Raw genomic sequence first — 13,880 nt, forward strand, 5'->3', positions numbered from 1 at the left:
GCCCTGGCCTAAGCACCTTGGCTTCCTCTATCCTGCACACCCTTCCTTTTGCCAGCCCAGGAGTGCAGTGCCCGCTGATGCTCAGTGGATTTTTAGCCAAATCCACTGGTTTGGCTAAAAAACAAACTACTCAGTCACACCCTCACCTCGGTCAGTGGGATTCTCCCTAGTCTCCTCACAGGTCTCTGGGTTTTCATTTCCTCCTTCGCCTGATACTCTTCAGTTCATCCAGTTCTTTCTCCATCAAGTGGGATTCAATAGTGGTCTCAGAAAGCATATCCAGGAGGATGTCCACTTTCAGCCGCAAGATATTGTTCTCTTCCTCCAATTGCTGGTTCTGCCTACGAAGGCACTGAGCCTCCCTCCGGTCCACACCTCCACTGATTCCTGTTATCCACTGGCCATTTTCAAACTTCAGGCTTTGCCCAGCCAGGTTCATGGTGGGGGTTCCATAGTCAAGACCCAGCTCCACCTCCCAGGTTGAACGATCCAAAAAGCGCAGGTTGGAGAGAGAAGCAGACTTCCGAGGAGGTGTCTTCTTCGGATTGAATATATTCCCAAAGAGAGGCATCTCTGACCTGATAAAGGAAAGGCCAACTTTCCCTTCTCCCTCCCCAGGAATACATTGGTCCATTCCCCCCCACCCCAGTGTCACCTTGGTAACCACTTCAGGCGGTTCCATTGTTGTGGGAAAGGTGACAGTGGGGACCACTCCCGGTGTTGCCTGGAGAACACCTCACAGTAGCAAAATGGGCCTCTCCTGGATGCCCTTCCTCCCTCTGCTCCCATGGCCACAAAGCAGAGGACACCACTTCCCAGTGGATGTAGGCCCAGGTCTGGTGCCAGCCAGAACTTTGCTGGGTCCCCTGAAGGACCCACAAGGAAACCTGCCCCCTGAGGCTCTTCTTGATTCAGCAGACAGACCGTCTCTAAGATAGCTACAGGTCTCAAATATAAACCTTTCTGACTGGCGTTTAATTAATCAATCTAAACCCAGTACACTGATTAGCTATTAGCTTTGATTTTAAGGAACTGATGAGCTATTTGTCCTGGCCACCTTGGCCTCTAAATGCTGGCCACTTCTGATCAGTGTTGGAACTTTATTTACCTGGCTCACTATATAGAGCACCCAAACCTCACCTGTTGGGAACTTGCATCTGTGAAACCTGTGAATGAAAGGACATTTTCTTTCCTGATTCTACAAGGACAAAAGCAGTTTCAGGAGGACCCATCAAGGATGAATCAAGATAATCCCACCCTGCATTTTCCTTACCAAACTCTACATGCCCCCTGCCATTCACTCCCCATGCTGTGTGGACCAAGACACTCTTCCCTCCTTGGCCAGGTGCACCCCCTGTTTTGGAGAGGAGAGATTGGGCATTAGATTTGACTTGTCTCTCCCCTGGCCTTTATATATCAAAAGAGAGACAGCATCGTTAAAGTGAAGAATATCCCTTTCCTAGTACAAACTCTGCCAAGTTCATCCTTAATCAGATATATCTGTGCCCCCCAGACATCATTAAATCTCTATTAATAACTTGTGAACGGATCCTTTTATCAATTGGGAATGCTCTTAAAAGAAGTAAAAAGAACCAACTCTGGCTTACTAAAGCAGAAAAGGCTTTTTTTGGAGCAGTGTGGAGGAGGTCACAGAATCAAAGGGAGAAGTCAGAACAGGAATCAGAAAGGAACTTGTGTGTTCTTTAAAGTCCTGGTGCCAGAATGGGTCTGCTCCAGTCATCTTCAGATCTTTTCTCAATCTGCTCAGGTTCCAATTCTGGGAAGAACACATCTGACTGTCCTGGTCAAAAACCTGAAGGCAGAGGGGTGCTTCACTGAAGACTCCTCAGGCTGTGTTCATCAGCCCACAGCAAAGTGCTGATGTTTGAGACCTGATATGCTTTTGTTGGGGGCCTGACCTGTGCATGGTAGGGTGGTTCTGCCAGATGCCACCAGTTGTAGTACTCCATAGTGTCAAAGAGAAATGTCTTCAGGTATTGCCAAATGCCTCCTGGGGAACAAAATCACCCTCACCTGAACATATAGTAAAATTGTTCCTCCAACCAGACAACAAATGGGTGCTTGATAGCAAAAATGAACAGTATCCAGTAAGGCTTTCCTGTAGGCTCCATCCAACCCAGGCCCTCTTCTTGGTTGTAACCCAGCCTCCTGTCTGTAGGGTGACGGGCTCTGCATGGTTCCGCCTCACAGACTCGCTGCCTCCTCACAGAATCATGACATCTCCTGACTGTCCATGCCCAGCTATTCATCACTTCCTCTCCTGTACCCTCACTGTACCTAGTACACACCTTTGTTTTCCACGAACAATTAGTATTTTTGTGGTTTTCTCCCCACAGAAATTGGACCTCACTCATATCTGATGTCTCACATAGTGTTTGGTACACAGATACTTGGTAAATTTTATTTTTAATAACTCCATGAGCAGACTTTCAGGCCAAAATGGAATAAGGAATGGTTACATTCCTGCCAGCTAGAGCCTGGCATTTAGGCAGAGGCTGCCATTTCAGAACCCTAATAGGGAGTCCACACGTAGGCAGTTCCCATCTATCTTTCTACTAAGAAGCACATCTTGGAAACCCCATTTTAGCAGAATCCACGACACCCCACAGACTGTAGTGCCTGTCCTAACCACTGGATCTTTCCTTGAAGGGGACTCCACCAGGGTGCCTTCCGGCTCCTGCTTGATTTTCAAGCTCAGAACAGGCTGAACTGATACATGAAAGAAGTTTCTGAGATGTTTCTAAGCTTTCCTCATAAAAGAACCCAAAACTGATAAATACACAGCACTATTCCCCAGGCTGTTTCTGGTAGCCAAAATATAGCTTGCTTTTTAATCTTTTTAATAAAAACATTGCCCTGGCCTCCCAAGAGTGCTCCATCTGGGAGGTTTCTCAAGCAAACTAGCAAGTCCGGAGTCACAGCTCCCACACAACTCCACAGCTCTGCCAGGGCTTCCTGGGCTTCCTCTACTCCCTACAGATTTTTAGGTTATTTTTGTGCAAATCCACTTGACCACTTAGGTGCTTTTCCAGCTAACTGAGCTGTGCCCTTGGGGCTTGGCCACCATAATTTTGAACAGTGTCACACATAAATTCTAGTTTTGATTGATGCAATTGTTCTTTATTTCACTTGAGAAATATTTTCTAGTTTAGTTAAATAGAAAATCACTTCTGTCTTGTGCAATATTTTTCAAGTTCTGGTTGTCAGGAGAACATCTACCTCTCCTTTTCAGATTTAATAGGTTTCCTCCAGTCCTTCTAAGCAGCAGTTCTCACCCTTGAGAATGTTCTAGAAACCCTGGGAGGACTTGTTAAAACACACATTGCTGGGCCACCTGAAGTTCTGATTCAGTTCATCTGGGCTGGGATCAAGAATTTGCATTTCTAACTAGTTCTCAGGTACTACCAGTGAGATTGGTCTCTACTGTTAGAACCACTAGATCATAATTCCTATAAGAATCTCAGTAATTCTTGTATATTTTATAACATCTTTTGTGGAATTGAGAATGTGGCTCAGTATTAGAACATTTGCCTAGCATGTGCAAGGCCCTGGGTTTAATTCTAGTACCACACAAAAAAAAAATGAATAACATCTTCCTCATAAATAATGTGTGATTTTTTTTTCCTGCCAGCCTTAAAATCATATTAGGCACTCAGATACTGATAGAATGAATGAATGAATGAGCGAGCCCTTAACAAAGGTTCTATTTGTAGTTACTTAATTGATCTTTCTTCATCTTCCACTAAACTTTTATCAAACTCAATCACATATTTATTTTATTGGGCATCCTTGATTGGTATTAAGCAATGTATAAAATAGATTCAAAAAGGAGATGTAATTCTTTTACTTATTTCTCAAGACTTAAAATAATTTTAATTGTCCCACTAATTCCCTGTATTTTCAGAACTAAACAATATTCAAACCATTTCAGCCCAGGCACTTAGTTAAGGGAGCCAGAAAGAGATTGTGTCTTTGCAGGGTTGGTTTAGAGGCAAATTCAAACTGCCAGCCAGTTTGACTCAATCATGTTTGTAAGCAATAATATTAGTTGTACATCCAAAGGCCATTTAAGGAGTTAAAGAGTTCAGGTCATGATTATGCTGATTTTTAAGTGAAGGTCTGGTTGGATTTTGTATTGTATATTACAAAATAATAGGGCGTTCACTTGTAGCTTTGTATGTATATTGAATTCGTACTGGAGCTGACAGAAATTTTTCTAGGTGAAGCATGGAAATATGCATAGATAGGAGCCCCTTAAACATGTAAGGGCTTCTGTTTGCAGGGAGTTGCCACAGTTACTTGGAAGCCACCCAGAAAACATCCTTAAGCACAAAACTCTTAGGCACTTCTTCTCCCAGATATCACGCCAAGACAAGAACCCCAGCCACAACCAAGCGTTGAGAGCATTGTGCTCTGATGTGTCATGAAGTGTGTGCCCATCCTAGTCTCACGAGTGTCCCGTCATGTGCAGCTGGGCAAAATCAATACCAGCCTGCTGCCCACCCAGCAGAACCCAGTTTTTTCGGTTCAAAGTGTACTCTATAAAACAAATAGAATTGCTCAAGAACCAGTGGTATTTTGGCTGTTTCCAAGGGAGTAAGGGATCCTGAATAAGGTGATTACATAGGGTCATGGGTGTCATGCAGAAGCAAGGAGAATTTTTTTTCCAGTATTTCTCCACACAAGGATGCTGATATTTAAATATGGACTGTTTTTGAATGTATATTATCTTAAAGAATTTGAGTGCATGAGGAATATATCATTGTGCCTAAAAAGCATGAAATCTGGGATCAAATTGATAAAGTTAAGAAAAAAGCCCTGAGATTTGTGTGACTGCTTTGTTTTCTTGTTTGTGAGATGGGTCCCTCACAGGTGCACTTTAAGGAGAAAGTGCGTTAGTACCGTTAGCACAGGGCCTGGCACTCATAAGTAGCTCTTGTCATCTGTTGGTGCCAATGGCAGTCTCTGACAGACCCTTTCTAGACCAGCTGTCTAGGTCAGTCCCCTGGGGTGGCATCTCTCTCCACTCTATTCGGAGCTCGGGGGAGTAGCACTCAGTGCCACTTGGGAATCCTGACTGCTTCAAGAGTTAATCTTGACATCCATTTGATATCATAATTTACTTTAGTCAGGCCTAGAATAGTCATCCTATATTTGAAGCTTATGAAACACGTCACTATGAGCAGAGTGGTAAGAACGTAGATGTTCTGGCTCGTATCATCTTTTATTATCCCATGGGCCTCTCAGGTAAAATGAAGAGAAAAATAAATCATCATTCTTCAACTACTAATTATTTACTGTCTACCTCTCTGAGTAGGATGACTAGATGAAACTCAACTCACTGTTTTCCTTTTCACAACTAATACGGGCAATATATGTCCTGATGCAGTTTTGCCTTTCTTCTATTGCCATTGACCCATTTCTCTTTTCATCTGTGAAGTTTTTACTTGTTTTTGTGAGTCCTTTAGACAAAACTCATCCATTCCCCCTGCAATTTAGGTTGTTTCCCCTGAATATCTCTGTCACCTCTACCCACTCACAGAGTTACAGCTCCAATCTATTCCCAGAAGGTCCTCAGAAAGTACAAATATAATCATCACCGTTTTAAAAATTAAGCCTTGAAGACAAAGGGGACGTTATCTTCAACTTTAAAAAAAAAAATTCAAAGTGTTCTTAGAATTTTTTTGAGTATACACATAGATACAGACCAGCTTCAGTTTTTCTTATTTGCAGAACTACCTGAAACATTGGATTTTTCTTTGAAGACTCTGTGGTGTTTATTCATGTCGACACTTGTAAAACATGTAAATCTAATCGGTGAGAATGCCGCAACCATGTACCCAGAGATTTTTGTACTTAACTGTTATTCTAGATCCCCTCAGGTTCTGATCTCCTCCTTTTTGCAACTTTCATCTTTAGCAATCACACTGACATAAAATTACCAAGCCATTAAGGCTCTCTCACCATATTTTATGAGAAAAGACCACAAGTGTATTTTTCTCTTGTTGTCACAGTCTCTGTTCTCTGAGGTGCAGGAATGGTTCAGATGGGAAATTGGAGTAGGAAGCATGCTAGTTAGGTCTGTCTGCCGAAGAGAAAGCAAGGTCATATTTATGCTGGCACTTGGTTGAACTGAAGTGAACCACTTCAAAGAAACAGGAGGGTCATACTTACTCGAATAGGTTGGCTCTGAGTAAATGGTTTTACCTTCTGACAGTTCTAGTCATTTAATTATAAATGACCAGTCATATAATTATAGCATGTTTCAAATATTAAAAGGAAGAAAATGGTGTAATGGGTTAGCACATTTGACTGAAAGCCCTGTCTAAATATTTTCTCCACAAATAGGCTCTGCATCAAGAAACTGGCACATAGGAAATGCGCAAAGCCTGATTTATAATCAGATTGAGTCGACTTATGTAACCTACATCTAGAAAGCAGTATACAATGTGCAATTTGAGTGATCATCAAAGACCTAGCATTCCTCTCATTAGTCACTTAGCTGGATAAAAGGAGAGACCTACTTTCATCCTTAGGAATTATTTTACTGTATAAAAGGAACTTGCATTTTGAACTTTAGTAATACAAATTAATCCATAGCAATGATGTTCTCTTCTAGTAACTGCTGCTTAACTCCTAAGATGGAACCATTCAAATTTGAACTTGAATGAGGATGAAAATATTTTTTTCTGCTGTTGAAAATATAATATTCTTGGTGTTGTCAGCTATACTAGGCCTAGATTGTGGCTTACAAGTATGGGTTTGGAGCTGCCATTTTTATGTTGGCCTGTGTCCCATCTTGTACACACCACCTGGTGGGAGCGACCACATCCATGTCTTTAGTCTCAGACTCTCCTCAGAACTCTGCATTTTCACTGCCATCTGCAGCCTGGACATCTCCACATGGAGCATCCCCTTGCACCTTAAATCTGGCAAGCAGTTGTTCTCTGCTGTCCTGCTTTTTTTGTGCCCCAGTTGAATTTACCCTTCTTGTTTCATTGGCCACTCTGACTCAGAGCCTCAGATTGGTCTGCCAGGGTCTCTGCTACCCTCAGCCTTCCCTACCAGGCCACTTTGTAGCCAAAAGACATTTTGTATTTTATGTTGTCCCATCCCTAAAAGACCCAAATTTCAGTCTAAATCCTCCCCATCTTTTATATTTCTGCTCAGATGTCATCTCCTCCACAAACCTTCTAAATCTCCCCATTGGAACAGTCTCTCTTCGTTCTCCGAATGACTCTCCTTTGTATGCTGTTAACATCCACAACTTACTTCTTACCAAAATTTTATGTTGAAAATTTTCAAATATTTGGCAAAGTCGAATGAATAATATGCTCACACTCATATGCTTGCCATTTTGGTTCTATACAATAAAAACTCATAATTAACATTTTGAAATATTTACATCTGTTCCTCCTTCCATCTGCCCATCAATCTGTCATATACTTTAATGCATTCCAAAGTAAGTAGCAAATTTACATTTTACCACTGGATACTTTGGAACATATAGCTAACTAGCATTTAATTTTTGCTTACTTTTTTAGGTAAAAATTTTAGACAACAAGATGCACAAATCTTAAATATTCCAGTCAATAAATTTAGACCCACATATATAAAACTTTATAATTTAAATCACTGTACAGATAGAGGATATTATTATCACATTAGAAAATTCCTTCATGTCCCTTCTCAGCCTATTCCAGTCTCCATTCCTAAAGACAACACCATTCTGATTTTATTTCACCATAGATTAGTATGGCCCATTTTGGAATTTCCTATAAATGACATCAAACAGTATGTCCTCTTTTGCATAAAGTGTCTACCACTCTGTGTACAGTTTTTGAGATTCATCTGTGGTGTTGCGTGTCTGAGTAGCCTGTTCCTTCTGTCACTTAGTGATACTCCATTACATGAACACAGCAGTGTCACCCATATCCTGTTGAGAAGTCTTTTGTCATTTCCATCATGGGGTTGTATAAGTTTTTTTCTCTGTTGACACATGTTTTCATTTCCCTTTGGGTAAATTCTTAGGAGTGAAGTTTCTTGGTTACAGGGTAGGTGTTTGTTTAATTTTACAAAAAACTGCTGAACCTTTTTCCAAAGTGTACCATTTTACCCTTCCACCACAAACATATGACAACTCAGGCTGCCCACGGCCTTGTCAACATTTGGTAGGATTAGTCTTTTTATTTTTAGCCATTCTGGTGGGTGTGTGGTGTTATCTCATTGTGATCTTAGCAATTTGTTTCCCAGTGACTAATGATGTTGGGTGTCTCGTCAGTGCTTATTGTATTTATTTGGATATTTTCTTTTGTGATGGTCTGACTTTATGAAAAACCAACTCTCTTGTCCATTTATAATTTTTTTAAAAAACCTTTAGGACTGGGGAGATAACTCAGTTGGTAGAGTGAGGAGTGAATGAGTTGAAGGAGTTCTTTATACATTGAGATACCAGTCCATGTTTTATGGATATTTTCTCCTACTGATTTCATTTGCTTAGTGCTTTCTTTTCAAGAGTAAATATTTTTAATTTTGATGAAATCTAACATCAATTTTTTATGGTTATTGCTTTCTTTGTCCTAAGAAAACTTTGCCTACCTCAGAGTCACAAAGATATTCTGTGACATTTCTTCCAGACACATCATAATTTTATTCTTTACACTGACATGTAAAACCATTACATTTTAGTTCCTATCTGAAGTATGAGAGGGCGGTCAAGGTTAACTTCCCCACATGGAGTACCCTCTTCCACAGTTTGCCTTGGTGATTGTGCCCCTCACACCTTGGTATGGTGATATGCATACTCATTTATGTGCTCATGGCCCATCCTGAGTCTTTATACCTAGCAAATATTCAATTCCCATTCACTGAACTGCTTCAAAGATTATTGGAACAGCCAGCCTATAATCCCCAGCAACTCGGAAGGCTGAGGCAGGAGGATCGCCAGTTCAAAGCCAGCCTCAGTAAAAGCAAGGTGCTAAGCACCTCAGTGAGACCCTGTATCTAAATAAAATACAAAATAGGGCTGGGGATGTGGCTCAGTCAAGTGCCCCTGAGTTCAATCCCCGTAGCCCCCCCAATAAAAATGATTAATAGAACAATAGAAGATTCTGGCAATCTTTTAATGTCTTGGTATTGGAAGTAGTTTTATAGGATCTATCCCTTAAATTAAATGTCAGTACAGTGCCTCTTGAGCCCTTAAACCAAGAATATAGATTGAAGCAACAGACTGGTTTCTTGAATCTTTGCCTTTGGCTTCCTTGGAGTGCAAACTAGAGATAAATTGAGGTTTTTATTTAATTCTTAATATATGCCAGACACAATGCCTTATTGCTTTTGGTTCTTTCTTAATTTATCTTTATAGCAACTTTGCATATCAGATGAGGAAATTTGAGTATCAGAGCTTTTCAGTGACTTCTATATTACACAATTAGTAATTTCCAAAGTATGAGTTCTGTAAGACAGGGACCGGAGGAAAGCCAGTAACTTGATTCTGATGTAAAATTTATACTTGATTTGTTTTGAAGTGTATGGAACTCAGTAATAAAACTGAGTAAGTAATTAAACTTACTAAATTCTGAATCATCCCAGTCCAAGACAACTAGAAAATTCAGTCTTCTAACATCATTCCAAGTGGATAACAACACATCAATAACAGAAATTCTTGGGAAATGCATTTGGGACTAAATCTCTGTGCTAAGTGCTGGTTAAAGAATAAAAATGCTTTAAAATAAAAAATGGCTTCATGACCCACATAGTGCCCAGGACTTTATGAAATGTCCTCACAGTCATGTTACAGAGCCAAACTCTTATCATGAAAAGCCAGAGTGTTTGATTTGAATGTGTGTACTTGTCCTTCCTGGTGGCTGCCAGTAATGTGATACTCATCTTTCCTCTGGTTGCAGGTATGCTTCAGAAGTGTCCTTCTATTGATGACTTTGTGGACGCCCTTGTTTCTGACTTGGATCTGGACTTTGAAACTTTCCTCATGGATTCTGAATAATGGAAATACCTTGGATCTTTTCAAAGTCTTGTCAATATTAACTTTCTTATAAATACTATTGCCGTGAGAACTCATTTCTGATTTCAGTATTCGCTTATGTAATAACTCTTTAAACTTTAAATAACAAACCTTAAACTTATGGAACTTTAAATAAATAACTTGTTTGAATTATACTAGCTTTTCACCTGTTTTGGCAAATTTTAGAACATATGGTAATCTACTCAGCAAACTAGTAAAAACTGCACTTCTACATGGAGTTGATAAATGTTAAAGTTCAGTCATTTCTGTATTGTGACCATTTCCCCTCAATATCTCCCCTTCTTGTTGATTTTTAGTTGGTTATATTAGAGACTTAGTTAAAAGCATAATTAGTTTAGTTTAGGACATAGGTTCAAACAGTCTTCAGACGGATCACACATAGTTTTTGGAGAATAATTGCCATTTCTTAAGACCATTATATTAAAGAACTTGTGATTACTTGCATTGACTTTTCTGAGTCAGGGACTCAGGGACTACACAGATGGACTCAGAACTGAGAGGTGTTGAACTCATACTTTTCTGGCTTGATTTTGAAAGTACCATTAATGTGCATGCCAAGGCCAAGCACCAGGTACCCAGAGAATCCAGGATTTAAACCATGTCTGTCTTTATCCAGAACCCAGCTGCTTTCCTCTGTTGCATACTGTGTTATTGCATACTTGTTAATATCAGGAAAGAAACCATTTAATGGGTTTTTCCCACCATTAAAGTCAAGAAGTTAATTATAGCTTTTCAGTTTAAAATGCTATCTGCCAACAGCTTCTTCCTGCTTCTCACTAAATGACCAATGATAAAGCAGAAAAATTCAAAATCTTCCAAAGTAGGACACACATTCAACCTATTCATAGACTGTGAAGGAATGTCTACAAGCTCGTAAACAGATGAGACCAGATGAAGAGATGTCATCAGTGAGCCGCCCATGCCTAATCCCCCTGATGCCAGAGGCCCTGACCCTTCCTCCTTTCTCACCTCCTATTCTCATGTGCAAATCCAAATTTATAACAAGCAAACAGCAGAGCGACTGGCATACCACCAGGACACGGCTTCTGTGGCAGCCACAGTGCTGTAGGTTATCCCTCTTCCTGCTCCTCCCCCTCTGAGTTTCTCTAAACAGGAACACTTGGAAACTGCAACTCACAGGAAACGTACAAGCAGAGAGCAAGGCAGGCCTGGCCGTGGCATCTGCTCAGCGCCCAGAGCAAAGTCGGGAAAAGGATTGGGGTGGTGTTGGCAACAGGAAGTGCCCCAGTGCCAGTGCCCCGGGAAGCATCGAGCTGTACCTGTGTCCCACCCTATTTATTCTCAGTATCAAGCTAGGGAGGGAAAGATCTTATCCTTGCAGACTTGCACAAGCAGATGCCAGCTCAGTTCTGGGAAATGGACTTGGAGAACCCCACCTGCCAGTCAGTTGCAGATAAATCTGAAAAGGTGCTTTAACCAACTCCAGGTGTCCTGACAGAGTCAAACCCCTGCATCTTTATAAATGTTTTTTCAGTTGAGTGGAAACAGAAAAGGAAATCTATGTGGAGCCTTCAGGAAACTTTCTTCAGTCACCCGGGAGGTGTGAAGTGGTAACTTTGAAAATTATTTTTAAGAGAAGCTAAAGCACACTGTAGAAAACCTTTCTGTATTCTTGAGATTAAAGTAAACATGCTGTTTTTGAAACTGAAAACCATAGAAAAGAAGCTAAGGGAAAAAGACAATAAGATAAGCTGAAAAGGAGATGAGATGAGTAGAATAAGAAAAAAAATGCAGAGAAATAAAAACCACAATAATGCTTTAGAATGTGATTGGAAGCATTCTGAGCAAAATTGTCAAGGACGAGCCTGAGAAACACAGAATGCAGGTTAAAGGGATGATGGTGACGACGCAGTCTGAATCACAGAACTGAGAATGAAGCTGGGAAAGTCAGAACCAAAGCAATCACCAGAAACAAATTCTCGCGTATTCCTGTGTTCCCAAATCAGCGACTAGCAGTATGTAGGTGATCCCATAGATAAATGCTATGCAATGAATTTAAGAAAAATTTTTGAGCAGGAAAGAAAAAAACGAGTGCAGAATTTAAAAGGGGAATCCTTGAAGGCTGCACATCACTGTAAATACCCTTAGTGCAACTGAACTGTATTTTAATGGGCACAAAATGGGAAATTTGATGAGTATTATGAATAATATTTTAGAAAGGAAAATTCTGAATTTCAGACCAAAAAAAGTAATAAGATCAACACATTCTGTTTTTTTTTTTTTGAGAGGTAAAATATAAATAAAATTTAACCCTTTTATCCCAAATTGGGCATTGCTGAACATTTCTCAAGAACTGTTACTTAGTGTCCCATAAACTCAGAAGGGTCTTGTTAAATACATTTGTGAAATGCACCAAAGCCTTGGAAGCTCACTGCACACATTGGCAAACTTAAGACTAATGAACATATTCAGCATTGCATGCATGACACAATATTTCCCCAGTGTATCTGACCATAGGACCCACCCCCTTTTTGGAGTATCTATTGACACTTTGCACAAGACTGGTGAATAACTGCTAAAAGCATTCAACTAAAAGTAACAGACTTACCTACAAAGAAACAAAAATTGTGGTCATCCCAAAACACAACTAGTTATCACCATTAAGCACCAAGGGACAAAGAAAAAAGTTTGGAGTGGAAAAGACAGTGATGTAAAGTGACCTTGTCAGATAATAGGAAGGCACAGGAAGCATCTCAGCTTTAAAAATTGCTGAAAGACATCTACAAAATATTCCATCCAACAGCTGTGGAACAAAGATTCTTTTTATCAGCACATGGAACTTTTCCCAAAATAGATCATATTTTAGTCCATAAAGCAAATCTTAACAAATAAAAAAAAATCAAAGCAGTTTCTTGCAGCTTACTGAATCATGACAGAATGAAACTAGACATCAACAGCAAGAGAAACTAAGGAATTATACAAACACATGTAGATTGAACAATATACTTTCGGTTTTTTTTGTTATTTTTATTTTTTATTTTTTTAGTTGTCAATGGATCTTTTATTTTATTTATTTATTTATTGTGGTGCTGAGGATCAAACCCAGGGCCTCACATATGCCAAGCAAGTCCTCTACCACTGGAGCCACACTCCAGCCCTGAACAATATACTTTTGAATGAACAGTGGATCATTGACAAAATCAGGGGGAAACTAAAAAAATTCTTAGAATCAATTGGAAACATAATATACCAGAACCAATGGGACACAGCAAGAGCAGTACTAAGAGGGAAACTTACAGCTAGGAGTGCCTTAAGAGAGAGAGAGATCCCAAATAAATAACAGTGATGTGTCTCATGCTGTTAGAAAAATGAACAAACCAATCCCCAGATCAGTAGAAGGAAAAAAATAATAAAGATCAAAGCAGAAGTAATGAAATAGAAACCAGAAAAACAAAACAAATAATCAAAGAAACAAAAAGTTGAGTCTTTGAAAGACAAACAAAATTGACAAGCCCATAGCCCCTTAGCCAAACTAACCAAAATGAGAGAAAGAGAATTCCAAATAAATAAAATTAGAGATTAAAAAAGGGTATATTATAACAGATACCACCAAAATCCATAAGCTCATTCGGGAATACTTTGAAAAATTATATGCCAACAAATTGGAAAATCTAGAAGAAATGGACAAATTTCTAGATGGATATGGCCTACCATAATTGAATCAAGAAAATACAAAATACCCATGCTTCTTCAGGCTCCTAAGTGTACACCCAGGCAGGACCCTGGAGTATTGATGGGCCACATGACCCATCTCAGCCACCTGGCTTCTGCAGTGTGCCATCTTCCTGCTTAAGGC

The 13,880-nt window shown here is 39.9% G+C and overlaps 2 protein-coding genes across 3 annotated transcripts in view; one reads left to right on the plus strand and one right to left on the minus strand.

Moving 5' to 3' along the window:
- The window catches only part of Mipep (mitochondrial intermediate peptidase), a 168,128-nt gene extending 157,384 nt beyond the window's left edge, over positions 1-10,744 (plus strand). Inside the window, exon 19 of one of the 2 annotated variants that reach the window (XM_047554261.1) lies at positions 9,927-10,742. In XM_047554261.1, coding sequence (XP_047410217.1) covers positions 9,927-10,024 — 98 coding nt within the window. In that variant the 3' untranslated portion in view covers positions 10,025-10,742. Of the gene's footprint in view, positions 1-9,926 lie in introns of both variants that reach the window. The other variant, XM_047554262.1, reaches the window with a different exon arrangement.
- LOC124985517 (protein chibby homolog 1-like) lies at positions 194-571 on the minus strand. Its single transcript, XM_047554263.1, has one exon. The coding sequence runs from the start codon at positions 569-571 to the stop codon at positions 194-196; it is 378 nt and encodes a 125-aa protein (XP_047410219.1).
- Positions 10,745-13,880: the final 3,136 nt, after the last annotated feature.

Source organism: Sciurus carolinensis, chromosome 5 (assembly GCF_902686445.1).
Source record: "Sciurus carolinensis chromosome 5, mSciCar1.2, whole genome shotgun sequence".
In the NCBI taxonomy this organism is placed as follows: Eukaryota; Metazoa; Chordata; class Mammalia; order Rodentia; family Sciuridae; genus Sciurus; species Sciurus carolinensis.